The sequence below is a fragment of the Schistocerca americana genome, chromosome 4 (assembly GCF_021461395.2).
Source record: "Schistocerca americana isolate TAMUIC-IGC-003095 chromosome 4, iqSchAmer2.1, whole genome shotgun sequence".
In the NCBI taxonomy this organism is placed as follows: Eukaryota; Metazoa; Arthropoda; class Insecta; order Orthoptera; family Acrididae; genus Schistocerca; species Schistocerca americana.
In genome coordinates, this window is record NC_060122.1 from 340,004,357 (window position 1) to 340,030,440 (window position 26,084).

Here is a 26,084-nt window from a genome sequence, read left to right on the forward strand (position 1 = left end):
CTGCACTTCCACCTCGACTGACATCTCTGCCCAAACTCTTTGCCTTTACAAATGTCTGCTTGTGTCTGTGTATGTGCGGATGGATATGAGTTTGTGTGCGAGTGTATACCTGTCCTTTTTTCCCCCTAAGGTAAGTCTTTCCGCTCCCGGGATTGGAATGACTCCTTACCCTCTCCCTTAAAACCCACATCCTTTCGTCTTTCCCTCTCCTTCCCTCTTTCCTGATGAGGCAAGAGTTTGTTGCGAAAGCTTGGATTTTGTGTGTATGTTTGTGTTTGTTTGTGTGTCTATCGACGTGCCAGCGCTTTCGTTTGGTAAGTCACATCATCTTTGTTTTTAGGTATATTTTTCCCATGTGGATTGTTTCCCTCTATTAATTTCTCTTAAATTTTATTAAATATATATTTGTAAATGATATTTTGAAAGGTCTAGACAATTACAAAATCAAAATATTACGATTTTATGAAAACCTACATAAGTAGTATGCAATTCCCAGTGAGAATATGTGGTGTGTACAAATATGCTTCTACTTATGTAAAAACTTTATTTTTTAAAAATATATCAGCAACATATCTAGTCTTTATACAACTGATGATACATCAAATAAAAGTAATTGTAAAAGTAACCTCCACTGGAAATATATATAACAGTGATACTGCACATTCTGTATACGTATTATCTTTTTATATACATTAAACATTTTCTTATTCTTTGAAGAATTTTGTCTTTCTTAGTGTTTGAACAATAACTTCATAAGAAGAAACTCAGTTGTTACATCTAAAACCAGTACACACTTCTAGTACACACTAGTAAAAAAATTGCACATACTTCCATTATTTTCAGATTATTTTGCACATACAAAAACTGTAAAGTTAAAAAAACTGCACTATCTTAAGACAGCATATATCAGCAATATATTCCTTTTCTTCTCTACAGAACATAGGTGAGGAATAGTAGAGACAGCTCTTGTGGTAAGATGACTGAGTGTGTCTCTGCTTATTAACACCTGCACATATGGTTGACTGGTAATTATGCCAAAGTATCAGAAAGTGAGAACTGGCTGAGATGGCACATAACCAACCCTTAAATACAGAGTCATGCTGCTGGTTTCTTTGCTTTAAAAACTTCAACTTTCAGAGGATGGCAAATGCTGTCAGGTATTTCTCTGCCAACTGGGATCGATACATCTCCTAGAAGCAAAATTATTATGAAGCTGAGTACATAATGTGATATGTTTTGTACACATTCTAATTTACTTCATTCCACTTTGTTACTCACCATGTGGACATGCACTTAATGCTACAAGAAGATCCATATCTGCTATAAATTCAATGTAGTCACCTTTCTTCGCTGGGCTGGCTTTGGCAAAGTACTGATGTGTATCCTAACAAAAGATCAGATACTTAATATTATAATTTGCTTTAGTTCAGCACTCCCACTGCATCTAGCATTTGTAAATAATTCTAAAGAGCAATAAGTTAAAAGCATGGCTATTACCTATGATGGAACTTAATGTACATGAAACATAATTCCCCACTGACATTTTGATTCCCCACTGACACCCCCCCCCCCCCCCCCCCCCCGTACCTGATTGCATAAGCTAGTCCACATGTCACAGAATGCCAAGTGCATAAAACAATAAAACATCCAATAGGACTACACCTCTTAAATTGTTTCTAATTGATCACCAACCTTTCAATTGGTGGTTGTTTTCATTTAGTAAGCAGCTGCCACAGATGATACAAATTCTGACTTATTGGATGAATTTTATTTCTTCATAGACTCTAAGTATAATATATAGGAGCTTCATATTTAAAGAGTTTATCTGAGGTACACAATAAGCTTATGAATATAAAAAATGGAATACAGACTGCAATAGAGGCAAATAATGGCTTATACTCAACACATACCGAAACAATTGTAATCAGGGTGAAATTAAGAGTTATGAATCATGAAAAAGTTCTAAGGATTTTCCTTCTGAGAGCAATGTGAAGAATTTTTGATCTGACAGCAAATGATTATTTCTAGGTTAAAAAGTACATTTACATTTCAAGGCAGGGTTCTTTTTGGTCAATGCACATACCCCAACAATGTTTAAGTGATTTTATTCCATCAATGAAGTGCTTTTATGGAAAATCTGCAATATTTCCGTCTATGGCTGCCATTGGACTCAAAATGTTTTCCACCCATGAATTGCCTTTGATGTACAAAGACATAGAGGGTGTCAAATCTGGCGAAAATGGTGGATATTCCAACAACTTGTACCTCAAATCTCTGAGTTTTATGACTGTCAGCTCATTTTGATGGTCAAATGCACTTTGTCCTATGCTCTGTTTCTTTTGCCCTGCCCCCTTTCATTTCGTTTATGGTTTAAAATAAAATGGTTTTCTCCCATGTTTCTGACACACCCATTATAGAGAGATTGATGACCACAGTTTGGCCTCTTAAAACACCAAATCCATCCATCCACACATAGCTCTTTAGTTGCATATACTCCTTTTCTGTAATTAACATGGCACGCAATATCAGGTATAGCATCACTAGGATCCAAACTTATTGGTGACTTGTACATTATGTCTTTCCCATCAACATTCCTTCACATACTTTTCATCTTGTAATTTTTGTTCCGTGTGACATCATGCATTGCCTTCAAGTCAATACAATAATTCTTGTGCCCATTATGGTGTTTTTTCCAGTTTTCTCTTATCACCGACTAAATACAAAAACTAGTAATTCTAGTATCAATTCAAATTCTATTTTTTTTAAATTCCTGAATTTGAAGTTGTTAGTAATACACAAACTAAATACGTATATTACCTTAGTGAATCCTGTGCACATAAATATATTCCATACATCATGTACATCATCTTCCGTCAGGCCCTCTTTCTTTACAGCTTCTGTTAAGTACGCATGACACGAGTCATTTGTTTCTTTTCCAGTAATCAGCTTTGTTGTATACTGATCACACCTAGTTCCTGTGGTCACAAAAGACAAAAATATACCCTCACATACAATTTACCAACAAAATCAGAAAAAAAGTACTTCATAATTTTTTTTTTCCATCTGAGACAGAATTATTTCTCAATTTCAAAACACTGGGCAGGTTTCACAAGTAAAATATCTAAAGCTAAATGCATGGATATTTACTTTTTTATACTACATGTATGTGTATAAATAACTTTAGATTTAGTTTTGAGACTTAATTAGACTTCACAAAATTCTTGTAAACAGCACATAAGTTATTTAATATTTGCATAATTTAACTGATCCAATTTTGTTTCCCACAGTTCATTTTTATGCCACTAAAAACACAAATGAAATCAAACACTGGGATATCCAGGATGGAATAATGACAATATTATGAAAAGGGGGCTGGCCTGAGCAGCTAGGGACTGTGATCACATGTGTGCAAGTTGCATTTGCATGTGTGTGTCCATGTGTGTGTGTATGTATGTATGTGTGTGTGTGTGTGTGTGTGTGTGTGTGTGTGTGTGTGTGATTTATTTATTGAACTAATGATTGGTTTATTCATAGAGAGAGTAATATAAACATTACATGAGGCAGGGAACACCAAGACAAGATCATAACCCACAGAAAGCTCAAACAGATGTAAGAGAGAAACAACGATGACGAAGCATTCATGAATGATTGTGTTTGTGCTAACTTCTATAAATTTGAAGAGACATTTCTACATATATGTTTCACATTTTAAAATCTTGATTTCAAGCTGAAATTTTCCTTTTGATTCCATTGATCACTAAACACGAGTATCCAACCATGAAACTTTAAATTCACACCAACTAACACATGAACAAAATTTAATTCGAACAAGTCATACATATAGTCCTTTACATTTAGCAAAAACTGTCAAGGGTCTGAAACTGTACTGATCAAAAATTTAATAAACTCAGAAATGGATAGTTTCTACATAGAAGGCAGGGAAGTACAAAAACTTTCACTACAAACAAAATGGTTAATGTGTGATGGTTCAACACTGCACTGAAAAGGCAGAACTAAGAACTATTCCATAATGTTAGCAGCAGTTCAGCTGTGTGCTGCCTTCTTCACCCATAGCTAATTTCCTGCCACTCTCGATGTACACTGTAACCGAGACTGTTAAAAGCAAATATTACTTGAATCTAGGACTGCAAATCAATGAATATGTATTCCATAAATGCCAGTGTCAAACAGTCAAAGTGAAAGACTAATATCATTATGACTGTCACTGTAATGGTAGCTGGGCAGACATTGTGCTACAACTTCTTTTTCTTTTTTTTTTCAATGACCAGAACTTAAGAAAATGCTGATTTAGCTGAACTGAGAACTATGTTCACGTCAGTGACTAACTCTTTTATGGAAGATTTTAAGGAGTGGGCACAGACCTGAAACCCCTCTGCTTCTGGAGATATGTGGACAATACCATTATATTAAGGCCCTCAGATTTCACTTTCTCCTGCAACTTACTTGTTCTACATTTAATTTTTTTTACTTAGTGATTGTGATTCAGCCACTTTCAAGAACTTTCCAGACAACGATGACTGTGTACTAGCTGATCTCATAGGTCTAGAATTACTGGAGCAAGTGCAACAAGAACATTCTGTCAAGTAACTGCACTGTTTTAGAATGACAGTGGATGGAGCTCCTAAACAGAGTTGTACTGAAGTGCTCAGGGTCTCATGTGGAAGTGTGTTATGTTTGGTGGAACCATATTACATCACATAGTAAATTTTTACACTTGGTCTCCCCATTCTGAAAGACTTGACTTCTGTTAATCAGAGAGACTGAATGAGTAGTCAAAGTGAGATTTTTGATGCCAAAAATATAACTGTATAAAATCAAGCAGTAAAATAAAGCAGCTCAGCATTATTTTTCAGCAAGTTTTGCATCATTCCACTAGGCAAAACACAGAGTACTGGCTTCTCTTCACACAAATATTTATCTCACTAGACAGGTGAATAATATATGTCTTCATTTCCAAATTGTGCTAGTCAAGAGAACACATGATAGCTGATTGGAGAACAGCATCTATAAGAAACTGACATTCGACAATTTGTGTTTCAACACATGTCAACATGAATCTAAGCAGATGGGAGTTTTTGCACCTTGGTACAGAGTTCAAGTACAATTCTGAAGCAACATCATCTATCTTTGGAGATGGACTATCTTAAGGACATATCTTGTCTATTCAGGGTGGTCAGAAACAGTCTGAAAAGCTTATAAGAGTGCTGGAGGAGAGGTTATACTCAGAAATAACTGTTAAGAAAAAACTGATACACTGCACCATTTCAGAGTTATTTAGCACTGAAGTTAGCTAATCAGGTTGCTGTGTGCACAATTCAAGCAACTGAATGTGGTAAAATGCAGTAATGTACCGGGATATGTGAGTTACCACCTTCTGTGAATCAAACTTTTGTTTTGTTTGTAAATGTACCACATGCTGGTATGAAAACAGCACATCTAAGAGACAGGGCAGTGGGAAATGATATGATCACTGCAGCACTTGCTGCTACATGTGATTCTTCTGTGCCATGTAAATCCCACCTAGGAGATATGCTCCTACCCATTGAACCCTGAGGGAGTAGAAAACTTGCTTGTTGACATCTAACAAAGATAAGTCAGTCACTGGTTGACAGCCAGGACATACAAGAGACATTGTACCAGGCTAATGTTGTGCAACTTTGAGTGCAACCAACTGTGAAAAAACAATGTAGTCACATCAACAGATAATTAATACATTTATTTTGAAGAAGAAGAGTCTGAAATCATTCAGCAATAGCTGGCATCTTAAGCAACTTTCCAAGCTGACACAGGTATCACAACAGAGGTAAAGGAGTCTGGAGCCAAGATATCTGGGCCACGGTACTTCTGCAACTACCTCCAAGTTCAGGTAGGCAAAGTTTATAACATACGGCAACCATAAAATACACACAAACGGACCATTACACGTGCATGATACATTGCACACAGAGAGAGGGGGTGTGTGTGTGTGTTAATATAGCAAATGGTCACTTTTAGTAGTTTTCTTACAATTTACTGATATATACAATATTATATTCATCAATATTACCTATAACATCATGTACACCTGCACCATCCTCATCTATACCATACTTAATGGAGTCAGCAACAACAGTTGCCATTGGACGTAGGTACGGTAAATTGCTCCACAATCTGTCATAAACAGTCAGATGTGCAGAATGTAGCTGACGTGTTTTTCCTGCAAAACAAAGTTTGTTTTGTTTTTCTCTGGATGCATCACTTCCAATAAGTACAGTTAACAAACCAAAAGAGTAACACACTGTCTTTAAGATTTTTGTATGTCAAAATAAACATTAAAAAAAAATTTTAAAGTCCTTCCGTTCCTTCATATTTACTTACCAGAATAAAATCGTTCCTTTGTATTGTGAAGATTCCAGAAGTTTAAATCACCAACCTGAAAAAATCATGTATACATCAAATGAAAACTATAGAAAATGTACTAATGAAGTCATTCCAAACCTTATATTAATATTTTTACAAAACAGTTTTAAAATTACATCTCAGCATCTTAAAAACACAAAAAAAAAAAAAAATTGTAATTTTTTAAAGAAGGAAACAATATAGGTATTTATCAGATAGTTTGTTAATACTTATAATTAGCTACCTGTGTAAGTCTTCCGCCACAAATGTCATAACAATAATCACTAAAAAATGTTTTATTAGTAATTTTTTAAATTTCTCGTATAATTCTAAATGACTTCCATTAGTAAAGTTTGATAAATAGTCTGAAAATAGGTGAATGAAACTATTATGCGCATATTTCCCTTACAGCATTTGTTTAGACAGTTATAAGGTATATCAATGAGTATCTACTTCTATTTTTTTTTAATGAAGTTTTCATTTCTTTGTAGCAGATTATGACACAGGCTACCTCAGACTGATGATGTATTGTCTCTAACAAGAAACATTTTTTAGAAAACATATGGGCACTATGCTAAAAACTGTCAGACTGCAGGAGAGTCCTGCAATCCTGGCCTCCATTTAGTGTACCATATTACACCTTTCAATGAAATGAGGATTTTTGTTCTGTAATGATCTCCAGAGTTATAACATACCATCACCATCTGCATTGCACTGGTATTGCTGGCAGTTTATTACAGAATGGGGTACTGACAATTTCTTTGGACTAGGTATTATTTATCTCCAGTAAGTGGTGAATGTGTTTTCAGAATATCATCTATACATCATCATATTTCAGCACTTCTGCATGCTCATTTCACAACTAATTTCCTATCAGTTCAATGTTTCAGGTGCCAAATGGCATGACAAAGAATTTCCCAGAACAAGTTTTTAGTAATATGTGGCACTCACAAATCTGTCTCAATATAACACACAGTATCCCTTTGAATCCACACTCAGTTACATTAGAATATGTTCTTGGGCACAATATTTGTTGCTGTTAATGTGCGGTTCAGGCAAAGAAAGTAATTCTAAGAGTTGTCTTCTTCTCTTTAGTGCTTCTATTAGTCCCATTCCATTTATTCCAATTATAGCAAGTGTTAAGTAGGTGCTCTGTACCTACATTAGAGTTTAGTATGTATACCACACTGTATAAGCTGGTGAAACAGAGCTCAAATAATGATTTATCTTCTACTTTGAAAAATAAATCTTAAATGTTAGGCAGAATATTAAAAAAGTTAATATTAATGGATCGGAACAGATTTCTCAATAACCATTTTGTACACTAATCTTTAAATCGCAGAGACTACCAGGATGTGACTACAGTATTTATATGGAGTCTGATGTCAAGAGGAACCATACATTCCCTTTTGGATTCAGTGCTTTAATAGTCTGTAATTCAGACATAGCAAGTTCACACTGTCATGATCAGTCCAAATGCTCTATGTGTTCTGGCCAGCATTTATTCAGTCTGTGATCATCTTGTTAATCGACAGAAAATTCCCCAAACAACAATGTCTTGCTGCATTCAGGTGAGAGCGTGTTTATAAGGGTGTTGCTCCCCAGCCGTCTTGTGCATCAGACAAATCCTACACTCGCATGGTATAGACATCACCAACTGAAGGAACTGCACTACAGAATCCTCCGAGATGAGCATATCTTGTTGACACCAATCAAAGGGAGGGTCAGAAGAGCCACACCATTGACAAACACCAAATAATTAGTGTGCCATGGCCAAATGTGTACTAAAATTGAACATACACATGACAATGCAATTTTCCTAACTTGCAACAATATCTTTGTGGCTATCAAGACCCAAGGCAACTGCTTTGTTCCAATGAACACAACTCCCACTTCTGTGCTTACTGTCAAGCTCCCAGCATAGATAGTAATACAAAGGACAATTCATATTCATCAGTAACATCATGCCTATAAGCCATATCTAGTATACCAGAAGGAACTGACATCTCAAGTAACAAAAATCCATCAAATCAAGAGCCTAGTTCGATTAATGAGAAATTTCTCAATATCATTAAAGGTTAATTGTCTAACAAAGGAAAGCAGGAGCACCAATCGACCTTTCAGGTAACTGGCATATTTTAAGAAACATAATGAATATTGTTGTTTATTGGAGTCATTCACAAATCACTTGAATGGTCATTCAAAATAGAGAAAATCTGAAAATAATGAATCATAGCTAGTACTTCTGTAAACATCTACAAGACTAATATTGTTCTCCAGCGGAATGCTCTGTTCTCTTGTAACTAATTGGAAAGCTATTCAGAGGGGACTCTCCCAGAACAGTTATTTTGCAGTTTCTTTGAGTGAAATGTGGCAAAACATAATGTCAGCATCTACTTCTGAGGTTACGACCTAGTACAACAGGAAGGTAAACATGGCATTGGTCTTTTAACAAGCTTTGCGATTTCTTTCCAGAAAGTCCCTACCTTCATTGGACTCCCAGGCAATACTGGTTAAGGTCAAGACTCCTACTACTGAATTCTGTGTTGCTTCAGTGTACAAGCTTCTCCATTATAGACTCTAAAGCAGTGCTTGGGGAGACTTATTTAAATAGCCTCCATCTCCATATACAGTCTATCAGGATTTTAATGTTCACCATCAAGCTTAGAGATGTATTGCCATGAATGTGAGCAATATAGATTTGTTGGAGGCCATAGATGACAAAAGCCTATTATTCTAAATTACAGATCTCCTACAATGATCTCAGCACCACATAAAAGCAGATCAGCTGTTGATATAAGACATTGTTCTGGTGACTTCAGTTTTTCCGACAAATGGTGCATCAAAATGGAGTCAATAGAGTCCAATTAATTCCAAATTGAGGTAAGAATCACAAGTAATCTAAAATGCACTTGCATACTTTGTCCCTCCACCACATGGACAGCCATTCTGGACACTTTATGCATTAATATTAGAAGAACCAGTCCAGCAGTTCAGCTGCTTATTACACACATACAGCCTACCTGATGCTCCTTGATACCACTAACAATGCAGAACATGCTTCCATTCATTAGAAGAAAGACTTTATCGTTGGCAGGAACTGTCAGGAACCCTTCTCCTGTTTGGGTATGCCTGTTCTCAGACAGTGGCACGACACTGTCTTGCATTAAGTGCTTATCACATTATGATGAACTTTCTGAACAACAAGAGAATAAACAAACAGTTAAGAAAGTCCTTAAGCATGAAAAGAAGCTAAGTTGGACAAACTTTTGCTCTGCATTAACTAAGGAAAGTAGTACTACAGAATTATGGCACAGAATCAATAAATTTAGGAACAAGCGATCCTGATTGAATCTCTCCTCTTTTGGTATGTCCTCAACCACTCACAGGTTCAATACGCCATGTCCACAGTGATGACTACCTTGTTTCTCCATTTATGTTAATAGAACTGAACAAACCAAGACTGGAGAACACACACAATTGTCAGTCAACTTTGTACTGACCCACTGCACTTTGTTCTTGTATTGGATAAACACTGGAACATTTAGTTGCACAATGACTGTAGTGGTGTCTGGTATCGAACAACCTCTTGGCTTCTTCCTTGTTTGGATTTAAAAGGGGAAACGGCACAATCAACAATATCACTCACTTCTTAACGATATCTTGGCAGTCTTTTCAAAGAACAAAATATCACAGTTTTTTTCCCTTGATGTCAAGAGAGCATATGACAATGTAAAAGTAGATCACTTGCTCCACAAACTGAGGGTTCTAGGTGTCCTAGAAAGAAATGTTTACAGACTAGAATGTATGATTTCAGAAAGAAAGGTTTTTATAAAGTTCAGGGTAAAATGATAGTTCCCCAGATTGTCTCAAATGTCCTCCCACAAAGGGCAGTTCTCAATCCTTTGCTACATGCTGTGTACACCATGGATCTTAAAACAGCTTTTCCCACACTGATCAAAGTACTTCATTATGATGCTGATATTTGCTTGTATATTCACGCCATATCTTTTGTGGAATGTGAAGCTGCACTTTCCTCTGTTATGGTCCATGTGAAAAAACTGCATCTGAGCACACAGCTTGAAAACTTCGGCCGATTAGTCACCCCTCGTTGTATTTTTCAAGTGTTCCTATCGATGAATTTGTGACAGAATCATCCTACATTTTGATTGCTACACAGTCTCATCACAGACTTGATTCTTGGGCATTGTTCTTGATTCCTAGTTCTCAATGGTCCCTCACACTAACCTTGTAATACGTGACTGTGAAAAAGCATTATGTAATATCAAATCAGTCTCCCAAATTTGGTGGGGCTCTCATCCCACACATTTATTGATGTTACAGAAAGCCCTATCTGATGAAGACTTGACTAAGCTCGTGTTGCGTCCATTACCAGGCAAAATGACATTTGGAGAAAAGTTTCAGTTTACATATGTTCAACAGTGCTAAGGTGCTATCGGCTTTACCACTAAGAATGCCTCCTTAATAGAAGCCCATGAAAAGCCATTGCGTGTCAGAAAGCAGCTGCTGGTGGACAAATCTGTACTTAATAGGGTGTGCTTTTCAAATCGTCCTTTCCATTCCAAACTGGAGGCCACTGACTTCATTTTTGAATGCTCTTCATAGCACCTCTGCACATGTACTGATAATTAGCCATAGAACATGGGCTCATCTCTCAACAATATCCTCAGTTTAAGTTTGCTCTATCTATGTGCATAATTACTGGATCCTCTCTCAAAAAAGTGTGAACATTTAACTGGCACATCACTAACAGACAAGCCACTCATGTATCAGAGTACAATGTGCCTAGTATACCAGAAATGGTCAGACCTCTTGTATTTCCATACCAATGGTACTCAATTAAGAGAGGGAGAAAATGTGGGATGTGCCTTTCTCTGTCGACAAATACAAGTATCATAAACGTTTCAACTGCTGAAGTAAACTTCATTTTCTTCTGCAGAAGCCGTAGTTATACTAATGAGTTAAAATATGTCAGTTCCTTCATGTTTCCAAGTCTGGTATTAGGCACTACAGAGGCTGAATGCCTGCTTGAGGAGATGGACCTTGATAACTGATATAGGGCACCATGGCCACGTTGCGCTCACATGGCAAGTGTGCCACCATTTTGCCACATGAGTGTGCCGGCCAATACCGTTACACATAGCCAGTATTCATGCAGCTGCACGGCACACAGCCAGTCAGATCAGTGCTCACCTAATCTTGAATTGGACAACGATTAAAACATAATTTCATCATACTGTTTTCAAAGGAATCATTCAGGCATTCAGCTTAATCAATTTAATAAAACCATAGTAAACCTGAATCTGGATGGTCAGATGGGAATTTGAACACTGTTTCTGACTTTTGTCCAGTGAGTACTGCACAGGTTCAATTGGTTTCAGATTTAATACATGGTGTTTTAAGGAAGAATCTTACCTGTGAACCTTCACAGACAGTTATCCGACACAGTTCCCCTTGCATCACTTTCCACGTGCGAGCAGACTTCTTTGGCACAATGAGCTCAAGAACCCTGTCACCTGTGAGTGCCTCATAACGACGGTCATCATAGTATGAACGATTAACAGCAGCAGCAGCAGGCGAATCATAGCACACTTGCACAGGCCTGCGTGTAAACTTCCTTGGGCCCTCACCACGACCACACCATCCCACTACACAGCCATCTGTCATCCTATACACAAAGAATATACTGCAATCATTCAATATGTAGGAATAGAGGGCTGTTGCATGCTATGACATTACAGTCTAAGAAAAAAACATAATTCATATATATAGTCATTTACATATTTACAAGTCTAGTTTGACAATAATCAGATTGGTAGCCAGATACGGCTACCTGAAGGAACTTGGGAACCAACAAGAAACAAATCAGGTTGGCCAGAAAGAATGAAAGGCAAGAAACTACAGCTGAATTAGTCCCTCTCTTAACAATAAAATGTCATTAATCCATCAAGAAAAACTATAACCACTGTCTGGAATAAAACATACGTCATTTCCATCTACGAGAGGGAAAGCAGAAGTCACAATCTTATAGTCCAATATCGTTGCATTTATATGTTGAAGAATGATAGAACATATTCTGAGCACAAACATAATGTTGCATTTCCAACACAATAACATCTCCTCTGTGCCATCTAGCAAGGATTCCAAAATAACTGGTCAAGTGAAATCCAACTCATGTTTTTGCATATGACATCCTGAAAGTTCGTTAGTTAGTTTCATGTTCCATGGATTATTTTGCATTTTGCATTTTACATTCACATCACAAATTAATTTTTACATAAAATAAAGATACACAGATGTGAGTTAGTTGGCCTACTAACAATCTTTTACACATTACAATAAAAGAAATTATTCTACAGGATAGAAGGAGATGTCAAGGAGAAACTGTCTCAACTTGTTTTCAAATTTTACTTTGCTGTCTGTCAGACATTTTATATCACTGGGCAAGTGATAAAAAATTTTTGCTGCAGCATTGTGCACACCTTTTTGTGCTAAAGATAACGTTAATGTGGAGTAATGAATGTCATTTTTCTTTCTGGTATTGTAATTATGTATATCATTGTTCCTTTTAAACAGTAGTGGATTGTTTAGTACAAACTTCATGAGGCAATAAATATACTGTGAAGTAGCAGTCAGAATGCCCAACTTCTTAAACAGATGCCTACAAGATAGTTGTGGATAAGTACCACATATTCTTACAGCTCAACAGAGCAATGAAGAATTTCTTAAAGATGAGTTACCCCAGAACATTATTCCATATGGCATTATTGAGTGAAAATGTGCAAATTAGGCCAGCTATGGATCAAGACAATCTGGGTGAAGCAGTATTTCTTGATTTCCACAAAGCATTTGACTCAGTACCATATAAACACTTCTTAACAAAAGTACAATCCTATATGGGACATCAAATGAAATATGGAACAGGATTCACAATTTCTATGTAGGGAGTATTTCTTTGGATGGAGAAGTAACTTCAGAGTGCCCCAGGGAAGAGTTTTTGGAACCTTACTGTCTCACATGAATACTAATGAGATGGCAGACGATATTAACAGTGACCTTAGACTTCCTGCAGATGGCACAGTAATCTGTAATGAAGCGCTAGCTGAAGGCAACTGCACAAATATCCAGTCAGATCTTGATACAATTTAGAAGAAGCGCAAAGACTGCCAACTTGCCTGAAATATTCAGAAATGTAACATTATACATCTCATAAAACAAAAATGTTATGGTATCTAATCAGTGAGTCATAATAGCCACAACTGAAATAAAACTCACCGTAATCCCTGGATGTAATAATTTTTGGGGGATATAAAATGGAATGATCACATAGGCTTAAATGCTGGTATAGTAAGTAACTGTTGGTTCACTGCCAGAACATGGGAAGAACACAGTCAGTCACAAAGGAGGTTGGTTACAAAACACTCATGTGATCAATCTTAGGGTATCGCTCCAATATGTAGGGCCCATTTCAAATAGGACTAACACAGGATATTGAAGATACACAAAGAAGGACAGCACAAATGGTCACAAGTTTAATAAAGTCTTCTTGGGCTTCCAGCCACATCAGGTGGTTAAAATCCCTTGAGCATTCAACTAAGCTCTCCTCAGCCATTGTCACGTATAAATGTCCGCTGTGTCACTGCGGCTTCGCCGTTACATAGTCACACTGCTGGCTGTGACATGACTGGTGCTATCTTCCTTGTCAACTGTGGCAGTTTTTTCGTCCTATATCTGCCGCGTCTGCTTCAACCTCGTGATGGCTGGGTACCAGTCTGTGTTGAGCTGCAAACCACCATCATTATTGATGGTGTTTTCAGATATTTTCATTTCTGCTGCTTCTTTTATGGTGCCATCCCAAAATCCCTTTGTCGTTGTAATGACAGACGTTTCTTCGAACGAAACTCGGTGTCAATTTTCTAAAGCACATTCTGCCATGGCTGATTTTTCAGGATAGCATAAACGTAAGCACCTCTCGTGTTCCATCTGGAATCGTTCCATAGTGCATACTGTTTGGCCAACACAGCAACCACACTGACAAGTATTTTGCACACTCCAGGTGTTCCAAGCCTAGGTTGTCCTTCACAGGCCTTATGAGATGTCATATTTTTGATGGAGGTCTGAACACTGATTAGATGTCATATCTCTTCAATTTTTCCTGATAGTGTGCCACAGAAAGTCAGAAATGCAAGTTTCTTGTTCTCTTCTTCAGAAATAGCCTGTGATATTTAGTGATCACTGTAGCTGTTTTCTTGGAAGACTTTTTGGAAGTTTCTTAGATCTAGTGGCAGATTTTCAGCATCTGAGACCACTTTAACTTGGTGAATGAGAGTGTTCGGAACGCCATTATTTTTGTGCTGGACGGTGGTGGCTAAGAGCGTGCATATACTGAGCCACACATGTAGGTTTCCAGTATTCACTGTGGCTGAGGTGTCCAATGGTTTTCCGGTGAACAATGACATCAAGGAAGGGCAATGCACTATCTATCTCCACTTCCATCATAAACCTAATGTGGTTGTGAATGCCATCCAGGTGTTCTAAAAATTCTCATAGTTTTTCATCTCCGTGGGGCCAGATGACAAAAGTGTTATTGACATAACAATAAAAGCAACTTGGCCTATCTGGAGCCATGTCCAAAGCAACATCTTCAAATTTCTCATAAAAAGGTTGGCTATGGTTAGAGCTAATGGACTTCCAGTCGCTATGCCATCCAACTGGTTCCAATACGATGATGTTAACTTATGCCTAAGCACTCCCACAATCATACTATTGAGTAACTGGGAGAGAAGATCTATGCAGTCTTTGTCAGGAACATGTGTAAACAGGTAGACCACATCAAAACTGTCCGTTATATCACCTTCCTCAAGATGCAGATGTTTAGTTTGGTTCTTGATGTGTTGCACACAGACACCCACAAGTGGTGTAACAAGGCTGGCAGGATGTTTCGGCATTCTGTTATTCGGTGAACCACAGCATTCACAATGGGGCAAAGAGGAGAACCTATTTTGTAGATCATTGGCAGCCTATAAAGCGTAGGTGGTCTCAGTTTCTGAGAGAGGAGAATCTTAATAACGGCTTCTTCCAATGATCACTGTTTTAGGAGTTCTGATGTCTTCCTCAGTGGCAGTTTCCAGTAGTATCCTCCTTGAGAATCAGCTGAATTTTAAGTGTCGTAGTCACCTTTATTCAGAATGATGGATGCATTGCTCGTCACCTGGTAGAACCACGATGAGGGGGTCACTGCAAAGTGTGTGAACCACCTGAATATCAATCATATAGGAATTACTTTAATCACAGAGACATTTAAACAGTCACTCTTCCCACACACCATATGTGAATGGAACAGGAAGAAATTTAATATATGGTGGCATAGTGCCCTCTTCCATGCACTTTACAGTGAATTTCAGGGTACAGATGAAGATGTAGTACTTAACAGCCTGTTAAACTTGTAGGTGTGGGAAGTAACTGTTGGTGTGGAAATGAGCTTTATCCAACATTCCACAAGAGTGAGGAAGCACTCCATAACTTTAAAAAGTCAAATACAGTATATAAAACAACAGATTTTATGTAAAGTGTGCCCAATATTTTATGCTTAGATTCTCTAGCCCCCTTGGATAACTACAGGCAAACAAAGATATCTGCAGCTGCAAACCTTAGAACCAATGACATCTCTGCAGATGAGCAGCCTCAACATTATTGCTCAAATTTCTGTTTCTACACTCAGACTGTTGCTGAATTTGATATTTTTTATGAACCCATATATACTATAATCCACACTTGTCCTCAAAATTAAAGCAACTAACTGCTATTTGTCCGTTCTGTGCCTAATTCATGAAACAATCATACAAACTGTCAAAAAGTGCCTGTATGATTGTGTTCTGCATGAAAGATGGCATTCCAGTCAACAGACAACCATGCCGATGATGACGTCAGCGCACCTACCAATGGGGCAGTGTTTGTCTGTTAGTCCCACATCCACAATTGCTGTGTATAAATTCACAGACAGTGCAGTATGGTGCAGACAAGATGCCTACCAGACTCTTTGCAGTGGGGGGCCATAGGAAGAATGGAAGCTAGACAGTTGCAAACTGATGGCCTGAACTCTTAATATGAATTGTTCCATTGTTTCTCAGATGTGGTGACAGTTTATAGAGACCAAAACAGTATCCCAAAGACCAGGGCAGGGCCAAACACATGTTACATCAGGAAGAGAAGATCGTTATTTGGCTGTAAGGGCATGACATTACCGCCTTATTACTGTATGGCAACTGGCATCGGACGTCTCAACATCTATTGGACATGTTGTATCAAGGCAAATAGTGTACAGAAGGCTTTGGCAGAGTCGCCTTTATTGTCAGAGATCTGGTGTATGCATACTTGTGTTGTGTCTTCATAGAAGGGAACGGATAAAGTGGAGTCGCCAACATGGCACCTGGATGGTCGAAGAGTTGGCCAATGTCCTTTTCATGAATGAGTACCGATTTAGTCTGGTGAGTGTTTCTCAATGGATCTGCATCTGGAGGAAACATGGTACATGATCTCCGAACCCAAACATTGTCGAAATGGACCGATATTGAGGGGTATCCCTAATGGTGTGGCCAGGGATTATGTTGACCACTCGAACGCCTCTTCACAAAATTGTACAAGTGAATAGGCAAGGTTTAACTGCTGTCAGGTATCGTAATGACATCTTGAGACATCATGAGCTACTGTGGCCCAGGTTTAATACTGATGGATGATAATGCTCAACCCCGCAGAGCATGGGTGGTTGATATTTTCTTGTAAACAGAAGATATTGCACGCATGGCGTGGCCTCCTCACTCTCACAATTTGAATCCTACATACCATGCCTGGGATGCCTAGGGAGACGGACTGCATCACATCAGCATCCACCAACCACTCTCCATGACTTGCGAGTAGCTCTGCGGGAGGAACGCGCGTTATTGCCTCAACATGAGATTGATGACATCATTCACAGCATGAACCATTGTTTTCAGGCCTGTCTTGCTGCCAGAGGTAGTCATATCCCATGCTGAGCACATTAACCAGCTGCCAGAATGTGCATGCAAATCTGTTACATAGGAAAAATGGAGTGAAATTTTTTCCACTGTTATGCATGTTTCAGTTGCTTACATTCTGTATTCTTTACACTGTTTCTACTTTACTGTCACCTGTTTATATTATTTTGTAGCAAAATAAATGCAACCTTACAAAATTTCTATTTGTTGCTTAATTTTTGACACCAGAGTAGGACTTGCATCTATTACTTTACAACCCAGTTTGAACTTTGACTATAAGAAATATGTCCGCATTCATGATGTCTTTTTGGTGTTCTTCTCATTGGTAACATTACACTCTACTATGGAAATGTTGTGTACTTTTCTGGACCACTCCTCTCACTCTGTAAGTGAAAGGCACATCTTCCTTACTCTGCTATCTGCATTCCCTCAAGAACTGGATAGCTAAAATTGCATGCACTTAGTTATGTCCCATCATAAAAAATATTAACAGATTTACCATTATTGTTAAAATATTCTGGGTCTGTTTGCTTTGTGAACAGATAGTATATGGCATTTGGAATTATAATGGCATTAGGAATGATAAGGTTACCCTCACTGAGTAAACATGATACGCTTAATGTCTAATAGAAGAACATAAATAAACAACCTCAATGCAAATGGAACGAGTTATGTTTTATGTGAGTACAACACTGGAAGAAGACACCAAGCTGACTCATTATTGACGACACCATAATGTGTAGCACTAGATGTAAGAGGAATTGCAAACAAGTGGTTAAACTCTTGTCTGAAAAACAGGGTACAAAAGGTAGAGATAGTTAAATGCATGATGTTGATAAATTTTTAGTAAAACAGTTGTTAAATAAGAAACATATGAACGTAGGTGTTTCTCAGAGTAGTGTATTGGGTCTATTTCTGTTATTAATATGCCATATATCAATGACATTCTAGACAGTAGACTTGGGAAAAAATTCTCTTTGATGGTGGCAGCAATATTATAATCACTGATAAAACACCAGACCTCCTACTAGAAAAAGCAAATGAAACTATCAGGGGCATCTACAACTGAGCAGTATAAATCAAGAAAATGAACAGCATACACTAAAACATAAAAAAGGAAAATATCTCTGTCACATTACGCATTCATGATAAACCACAGATTATGTAACAAACAAAGTTTTTAGGGATGAATATGGACTGTCACTAACATGCAATAAACACATAAAGATACTGACAATAAGAATGTCATTAGCATATTACTTTCATAGGTTTTATCATCGGATTGTAACAATGTCTTATAGAGACTTGTTATTCCTACATACACTCAGTTCTTAGCTATGGGATTCTTTTCTGGTGTTCAAAGATATAAAATGTGCACACAATTTTAATCTAAGAATGATAATCAAAAGTAGTGGTCAGGCTCACCGTAAAGAACTATTGAAATAAGTGGGCATCCTTACTGCACTGCATAAAGTGAGTACAGTCACCAGTCTGTGGTGCATGTTAAGGAAAACATTACTAAGCATTTCATTAGCAGTTCTACACATAATCACAGAAGAAGACCCAGTCTGGACTTACATTCACCAAGGAAAACCAAACAAAATACTCAAAACAGTACTTTCGATCAGAAATAAAATTGTATAATAAATTGCCCAAGGTAAGGAGAAATATCGCTACAATACATCTGTTTAAAAAGGCAGCAAAACATTCTTCATAAGAAATACAGACGACACTATTAATGTTTACTTAGAGAACTCAGGTCAGATCAGAAGGAAGCATCATATTGCACTACAGTTCATGATCATGGTTTAAAGCTTTTACAAAAAATCATGCTTCAAGATCTAAAATGCACCATATAATGTCTTGTCGATCTCCTGAGTTCAGCATCTAACACATCATAGGGGATGCTGACTAAGTTTTTTAAGTATACGAAGGGCGAACGTGATGATGTGCACAGAATGTAGTTGAAAGTTTATGGACCTGCAACCAGTTTCCCAAACAGACTGGAGTTAGTATGAGGGGCACAGCAGCATGTCCATAGTCCAGGAATCACCAGCAGGTGTCAGTGTGTCCAGTGATGAAGAGTAAAACTACACTTCATATTAAAAGTAAATTGTGTGTAAACCAAAGAATATTACAGAATGGTGAGCAACCAAAAGAGGTAGTGCAGCTGTTAAGACACTGACTCAGGTGTTCTGATTTAGTTATTCTTAAATCACTTCAGGAAAATGCCAAGACAGTTCTTCCATCAAGGCCACAGCAACCACCTGTCCCGACTACCTGTCCTGTCCTATCCTATGAACGCATACCATAAAATGGGGTGTATAGAAACAACGGGGCAATCAGAAACAAAATGTCCATAAATGTTCTATGCTACAATATCAGAAGACAAATGGGAATACCATTCGAAGTTTTGTTTGCCTAGGTTGTAGGGAATCAATGTAAAATACAGTTCATGCAACATTTTTAGTTTTTGTATTAAATAAAACTTTTTCTCAACCAGATGAATTTTGTTTCTTACTCTCCTAGATCCAAAGAAACAATTCTGACTTGTCTTTATTCACGCCAAAGACCAATAAATAGAAAAAATGATTAACACCCCTGTTTCTATTCCTCCTCTCTCTGGTGTGAACAGAAATACCAAGTTTTTATATTTTTATGTTATAAAAGTGTGAGGTAGGTCCCAGATTCAATTACACGTTTAAAGTTAGACCAATATGTAGAATCCCATAGAGGCCTACTGTAATTTAGTCCGCAGCTCGTGGTCATGCGGTAGCGTTCTCACTTCCCACGCCCGGGTTCAATTCCCGGCGGGGTCAGGGATTTTCTCTGCCTCGTGATGACTGGGTGTTGTGTGCTGTCCTTAGGTTAGTTAGGTTTAAGTAGTTCTAAGTTCTAGGGGACTGATGACCATAGATGTTAAGTCCCATAGTGCTCAGAGCCATTTGAGCCATTTGTAATTTAGTTTTTAGTGCTTATATTTCAAATCATCATTTTTTTTGAAAACTGTTTCTATTCATTCCATTCTATGGTACATATATATTCTGTGTCTATGTATATTTTGAGCTATTTGTTTTCATTGTATATTAGTATAACAGTGCCTATATCATTGTGAGATGAACCTTCAATGAAAAAAAATATAAATAAATACCTTTATGCATTTAAGCAAATGTACCGAAGCTTTCACAGGAACCTGCCAGTTTAATCTACATGTAATACCAGAATATGGTATGTGACATATAACCAGAAGATTTATGGCAGCTGTGAAAAATAGATTTCAAAGTGTAAACAAACTGAGGAAACAAGTACAAAATCGCTTGAAAAAATCCAGGGAGCAAAGATTCCTGACGTAGTTCAAACAGTATTATATGGTATCTTCACTGAGCTTTTATAGTCTCTGCAATATTTCATAGACTTACGGTTCGGTACTCTTATTCTGTGTTTTTTAACTGATTGCTTGTTGTCCACAAAGAAATAATGATTGTGAGATATAAAGAGAAAGAATGAAGGTTCCACACTGTCAACTAAGTATGAAAAATTCTGTAGTGCAAAACAAAAAGGGGGAAAACTAGTGTTTTATAGTTTGCATTTTGCGTCTATCAGTCAGGTCAACAAAGAAAGGAAATATCTACGGCTTCTAGTTCACAGGAAACATCCTACGCATGTACAAAAAAAGCTTTAAACCACTTGCGTGTCAAAAATTACCAACAATGGTTCACAGGTTTTTAAATGACAACAGAAGCACCAACGCTTGAACACACTTGTCAAGCAGTCGACGCGAAAGTTAAGCCTGTTGTGGCCTACCTGAAATACAAGCTTCTCAGCTCCTCTCCGGCACGCGTTGTCGCCCGACTGATGTGACGCTAGGAAGTAGGCTGATATAAGTAGCGGCCGCTCACTCAGCAGTAATCGACGATATCCACAGTTACGCTGCTGTTTCAGTCGTGGCAAGGTCAGCGAGGCTGAACACGTGCGTCCCCCCACCCGTGAATCAGCAGCTTCAGTCACACAGCAGGCGCCCGCCCTACCACAAGGTGCTGCAAAATGCTTCAGTGACTCTGTACGCGATAGCACGCAACACATGCTCAGCAATGACGCTGCGAGTTAGCTTACAACTCTCCCTCTCTCTCTCTCTCTCTCTCTCTCTCTCTGGATGCTGCACATCACTGAGTAAACAAAGGCGTCTTCACGCACGCGGCAAGCCTATTTCCTCTAGTTGGGGAAGACATTATTCTCAGAACGTATTGTTACGCAGTTATTAACCCATGGGCTGTGCCTGCGGTTTTTTTTAATGTGATTTATGATTGTGGAGTTGGTCTTCCCGTCTGCTACGTGTCAGCTTGGTGCAGGGGCGTCATCGTGGACGTACACGAGGAGGTGGATTGATGAGGACAGACTTGTTCACAGCAAAATTCTATTCCGTAATGGATTTCATGTTTTTGCGTTTTCTTAGACTTTATTATTTGTCTTTATTTTTTTTATACTCTGCGACTGTTCCATAACTAGTTTGATATTTTTGTATAGAGTGTTCTTCTGCGAGAGAGGCGAGATATGTAAATGCGAAAAATGAAGTACGTAGGTTTTACAGTACCTGGACTGAGTAAAAGGCTACACTTCATATAAATAACTTAAATTGATGCGAGAGTTTTCATTAATTAAGTTCTTTTTAACAGCTCTCTTGAAGGAAAATATACGGTTATTTTTGACGTTATTTTGTACTTCGAAAGCAAAAAATAACAGTGGTTAAGTTAAACAGGCTCAATACATTGTCTTACAAATATTGTTTGATTTCTTTGTATGTATGTATCTTCGCTAGCAAATAAACGTCGACAGTCTGAAATGTCTGGATGACTCTTTCTGCTTCACATTTCTGCAGTTAGTCATAGCTACAAACTTCATCAAGGACGTCCACAACGAAGTTTTCTTTGGCGTTTAAATACACTTTATCGTTGCTAGTTACCAGTCTCATAACCACATTTTCACCGTGTTGTTCAGGGCTGATGGAAGGGACATTGCATGTCTAGTGTGAAATCACCACTTATCGACGGTGACAGCGCCTGTCGTTCCGTTCCATTGACGTCTGCGGTATGAATCGAACTTCAGCATAACGTGGACCAACACAATGAGAAGTACTACAGCGTTAAGAGTCACTGAAGTTTATCACTCAGTTCGCGCGAAATAACGGCGTTTTCCTCGTCGCAGCTGCGTTTTTCCATTGGTCTAAGCAACACAGATGCAAAGCTTTGCAGAATCTGCAGAAAGAGTATATTCCGGATTAACAAGAACAATTTGAAACAGAAGATAGAAGAGCGAATAATTAATGCATGTGCACGCCCTAGAATATTTATAGTGCTCCCTAACTTGACTACAGACTGGTTAATTTTTTTGAAGGCCTATAAGAGGACTTGAAAGAATAATTTCGACAACAGATATTCCGATTCATTACATAGTAAGTCATTTCAGCATTTACATTTAAATGATTACTATGCAATTCACAATAAAGTACCTGGCAGAGGGTTCACCAAACCACCTTACAGCTATTTCTCTACCGTTCCGCTGTCGAAAAGCGCGCGGCAAAACGAACACTTCAATCTTTCCGTGCGAACTCTCATTTCTCTTTTTTTTTATGATCATCATTTCGGCCTCCTACGTGCATGGGCGCGATACTCACACTCTGAGGAGAAAGTTGATGATTGAAACTGCACGAAAAGATCGTGCTGCAACGAAAAATGCCCTTCTTTTAATGACTGCCAACCCAATTCGCGTATCATATCCACGGCACTCTCTCCCCCGAGCAGCCCTTCTTTGAACTTTTTTGATGTCCTCGGACAATCCTATCTCACGCGGATCCCACACCGCAAAGCAATACTCCAGAAGAGAACAAGTGTAGTGTAAGCAGTCTCTTTAGCAGACATATTGCATTTTTAAGTGTTCTGCCAATAAATCGCAGTCTTCAGATTGCTTTCCTCACGGCATTATGTATGTGGTCGTTCCAAGTATTTAGTTGAATTTGCAGTCTTTAAATTTGTGTAATTTGCCGTGTAACGGAAATTTACTGGATTCATTTTAGTACTCATGTGGATGACTTTACACTTCTCATTATTTAGCGTCGATTGCCACTTTTCGCACCATATAGATATCTTGTCCAAGGCATTTGCAGTTGGTTTTGATCATCTGATGACTTTGCAAAGCTATATATGACAGCATAATCTGCAAAAAATCTAAAAGGGCTGATCAGATTGTCTCCTAAATCGTTTTTGTGGATCAGGAACAGCAGAGGGCCTATAACACTTCCTTGGGGAACGCCAAATATTACTTCTGTTTTACTCGATGACTTCCTGTCAGTTACTACGAACCGTGGCCTTTCTGACAGGAAATAACGAATCCAGTCGCACTTCGTAGACACACAATCCGATTGGAAGTCGCTTGTGAGGGACGGTTTCATAAGCCTTCTGGAAATCTAAAAATATGTAATCAATTTAACATCCTCTGTCGATAGTTTCCGTTACGTCCTGAAAATAAATGTGTTTCACAAGAAAGATATTTTTTGAATCGGTGTTGACTGTTTATCAATAAGTCGCTTTCTTCGGGGTAATTCATAAAGTTAGAACACAGTATATGTTCCAAAATTCTCCTGCAAATCGACGGTAGCGAGATGGCTCCTTAATTCAGCGGCTTACTCCTATTTTCTTTCTTGGCTATTGGTGTGACTTGTGCAGCTTTCCAGTCTTTAGGTACAGATTTTGGATGACAGTAGTGGTACTCGTGCTATGAAGATGATTAATGGTAACGGCTGCGTCGAATGAAATCGAATGCCTTGAATCGTTGTTGACTCCTTTCCCATCGCTACCTTAGACAGCAGGTGACACTGTTTTAAACAGGTCGAAAACGTCAAGAAATACAAGATTCCAAATCAGTTACACATGACACATCTGCTATCGTCAATTCACCGTATTGCTTCTGCTCTCGTAGACGTACTATTAGCACAATATAATTGGTGGCTGTCAGATGACTTCGCACCGGTATGGATTTTGCCCAACCTTAGGTACGAAACACTAAGTGCGCCGTAGCAGCATAGCATTGCAGTAGGCATTACGAATGCAGTCTTGATTTCACTGTGCTCCTGCCTGAGAGGAGGAGGAGGAGGGCTTGCTCCTCCACACCTTTCCTTCTCAGCAGCAGTGCTTTCGTTACCAGCGTCCCCCCCCCCCCCCCCCCCCCCCCAAAGAGCCAAGTTTGTAACGCGCCGACTGGCGGTACCCAAGATCGAACTTACGACAATGGATCGTACTGTATCAACGTCGCCACGCCGTTAATCTATGGTTTCCTGCCGCGCAAAATACATGGGCAAACCAGTCGACCACTACAGCTTTAATTACGTGCAGTTTTAAATTTCACAGTCGATGTTATGACTGCGGATCGCTATCTGATTTTAGAAGATTCCAGTCGTAGTGGAGCGCCTAGTGACTACTCGAAGTCTGGCTCGTACCGTAATCGCACTCTCAAGGAACAAATTGAAGACAGATCACCCTTAGTATAATTACTACTGCGGCAACCTCAACCACTGACTATGCAATCGGCTCGAATATCGAATAATGAAAGACAGCACCCTTACTTCACACAACGTCGTGATCGAACAATGACACGATTACACTAATGACAATGATCACCAATATCAAGCAATAATTACGAGATAGGCAGATTTAAATAACAACTCTCGTTATCTAAGCTACTGGCCGAATCCAAGCATCAAATCTCTTTAAATACAGTGCCTGTTTATATTATGTCGAGATAAATGCCCCAACTAGATTGCAATTGTTCTCCCACACAACGAAATTCTCACAACGCAGTACATGATCTCTGGAAAAGACTAGTAACTTTTTAATTACTTACAAAATTCCTATTCCATATGCCGTCGTTTTATGGCCAGTTTGTATTAAGACGCTTCCACCAATATCGATAAGAATTGAAATAGTTTATGCTACCACTAAATCTCTTGGCACTTAGCCCAGCGTTGTTATGTAAATAATACGACGTCACGTACTTCACAGATTTAATAATCTTTGTCCTTGGTGTAATCGTTGACCTTTCCGTAATGAATTACGAGAACTTCAATTCTACTTGCATTTGCTTAGACAATCTTTCCATCAATGCAATCGTTTTTAACTTTTTAGAATTTCAATCCTCTGTAGGTTTATCGTGGTTCCACTCCATCAATGAACTTTTGATTGGGCAAAATACCAGCGTATACTCGTGTCCTGCAACGCGGTATTAAAATCTCTGGGTTCACCCTTTTCTTTTCTCGTAAAATATATATACACAACCAGATACTAATCAAAGGCAGGAAATGTTTATATTAACCCAATAAAACTTGAATTTATTTTCTCTAGGTATTTCAATACAATCTCATTCACGAAAGTGAGCGAGTGCCATCAAAGACTACACTCCACAACACGGAAACGCAGTAATTAATAAAATTAAACAAAAACCCTAAGTGCCACCGCCACTTGAAATCTAACCTTAAGTGAGAATTTAAAACAATTCTGAACCTCTTCAGGCATTGACAATACGCGACCCGCTAAGTTCCCTACTTGAATTCAACCACTCGTCACTTTGGCTAATCAAGTTTTTGTTTAGCTGTGAGCTGCT

General features: G+C 38.3%; 1 protein-coding gene across 1 annotated transcript; it reads right to left on the reverse strand.

The window, feature by feature from the left end:
* Nucleotides 1–558: 558 nt before the first annotated feature.
* On the reverse strand, nt 559–21,474 carry LOC124612749 (uncharacterized protein C11D3.03c). Its single transcript, XM_047141140.1, has 7 exons — nt 21,240–21,474; nt 11,836–12,088; nt 6,379–6,433; nt 6,068–6,217; nt 2,818–2,975; nt 1,279–1,384; nt 559–1,190 (listed from the first exon to the last, which is right to left on the reverse strand). The coding sequence occupies exons 2-7, from the start codon at nt 12,085–12,087 to the stop codon at nt 1,096–1,098; spliced, it is 816 nt and encodes a 271-aa protein (XP_046997096.1). The 5' UTR covers nt 12,088; nt 21,240–21,474; the 3' UTR covers nt 559–1,095.
* Between the last annotated feature and the right edge of the window lie 4,610 nt (nt 21,475–26,084).

Excerpts from the sequence above, each read along its gene's own strand:
- LOC124612749 (XM_047141140.1), bottom strand. The coding sequence starts at position 12,087 with ATGACAGATGGCTGTGTAGTGGGATGGTGTGGTCGTGGTGAGGGCCCA. Across the intron at positions 6,434-11,835 it reads CTGTCTGTGAAGGTTCACAG|GTTGGTGATTTAAACTTCTG; the intron begins GTAAGATTCTTC and ends TGATTTTTTCAG. Across the intron at positions 1,385-2,817 it reads TGTGCACAGGATTCACTAAG|GATACACATCAGTACTTTGC; the intron begins GTAATATACGTA and ends ATCTTTTGTTAG.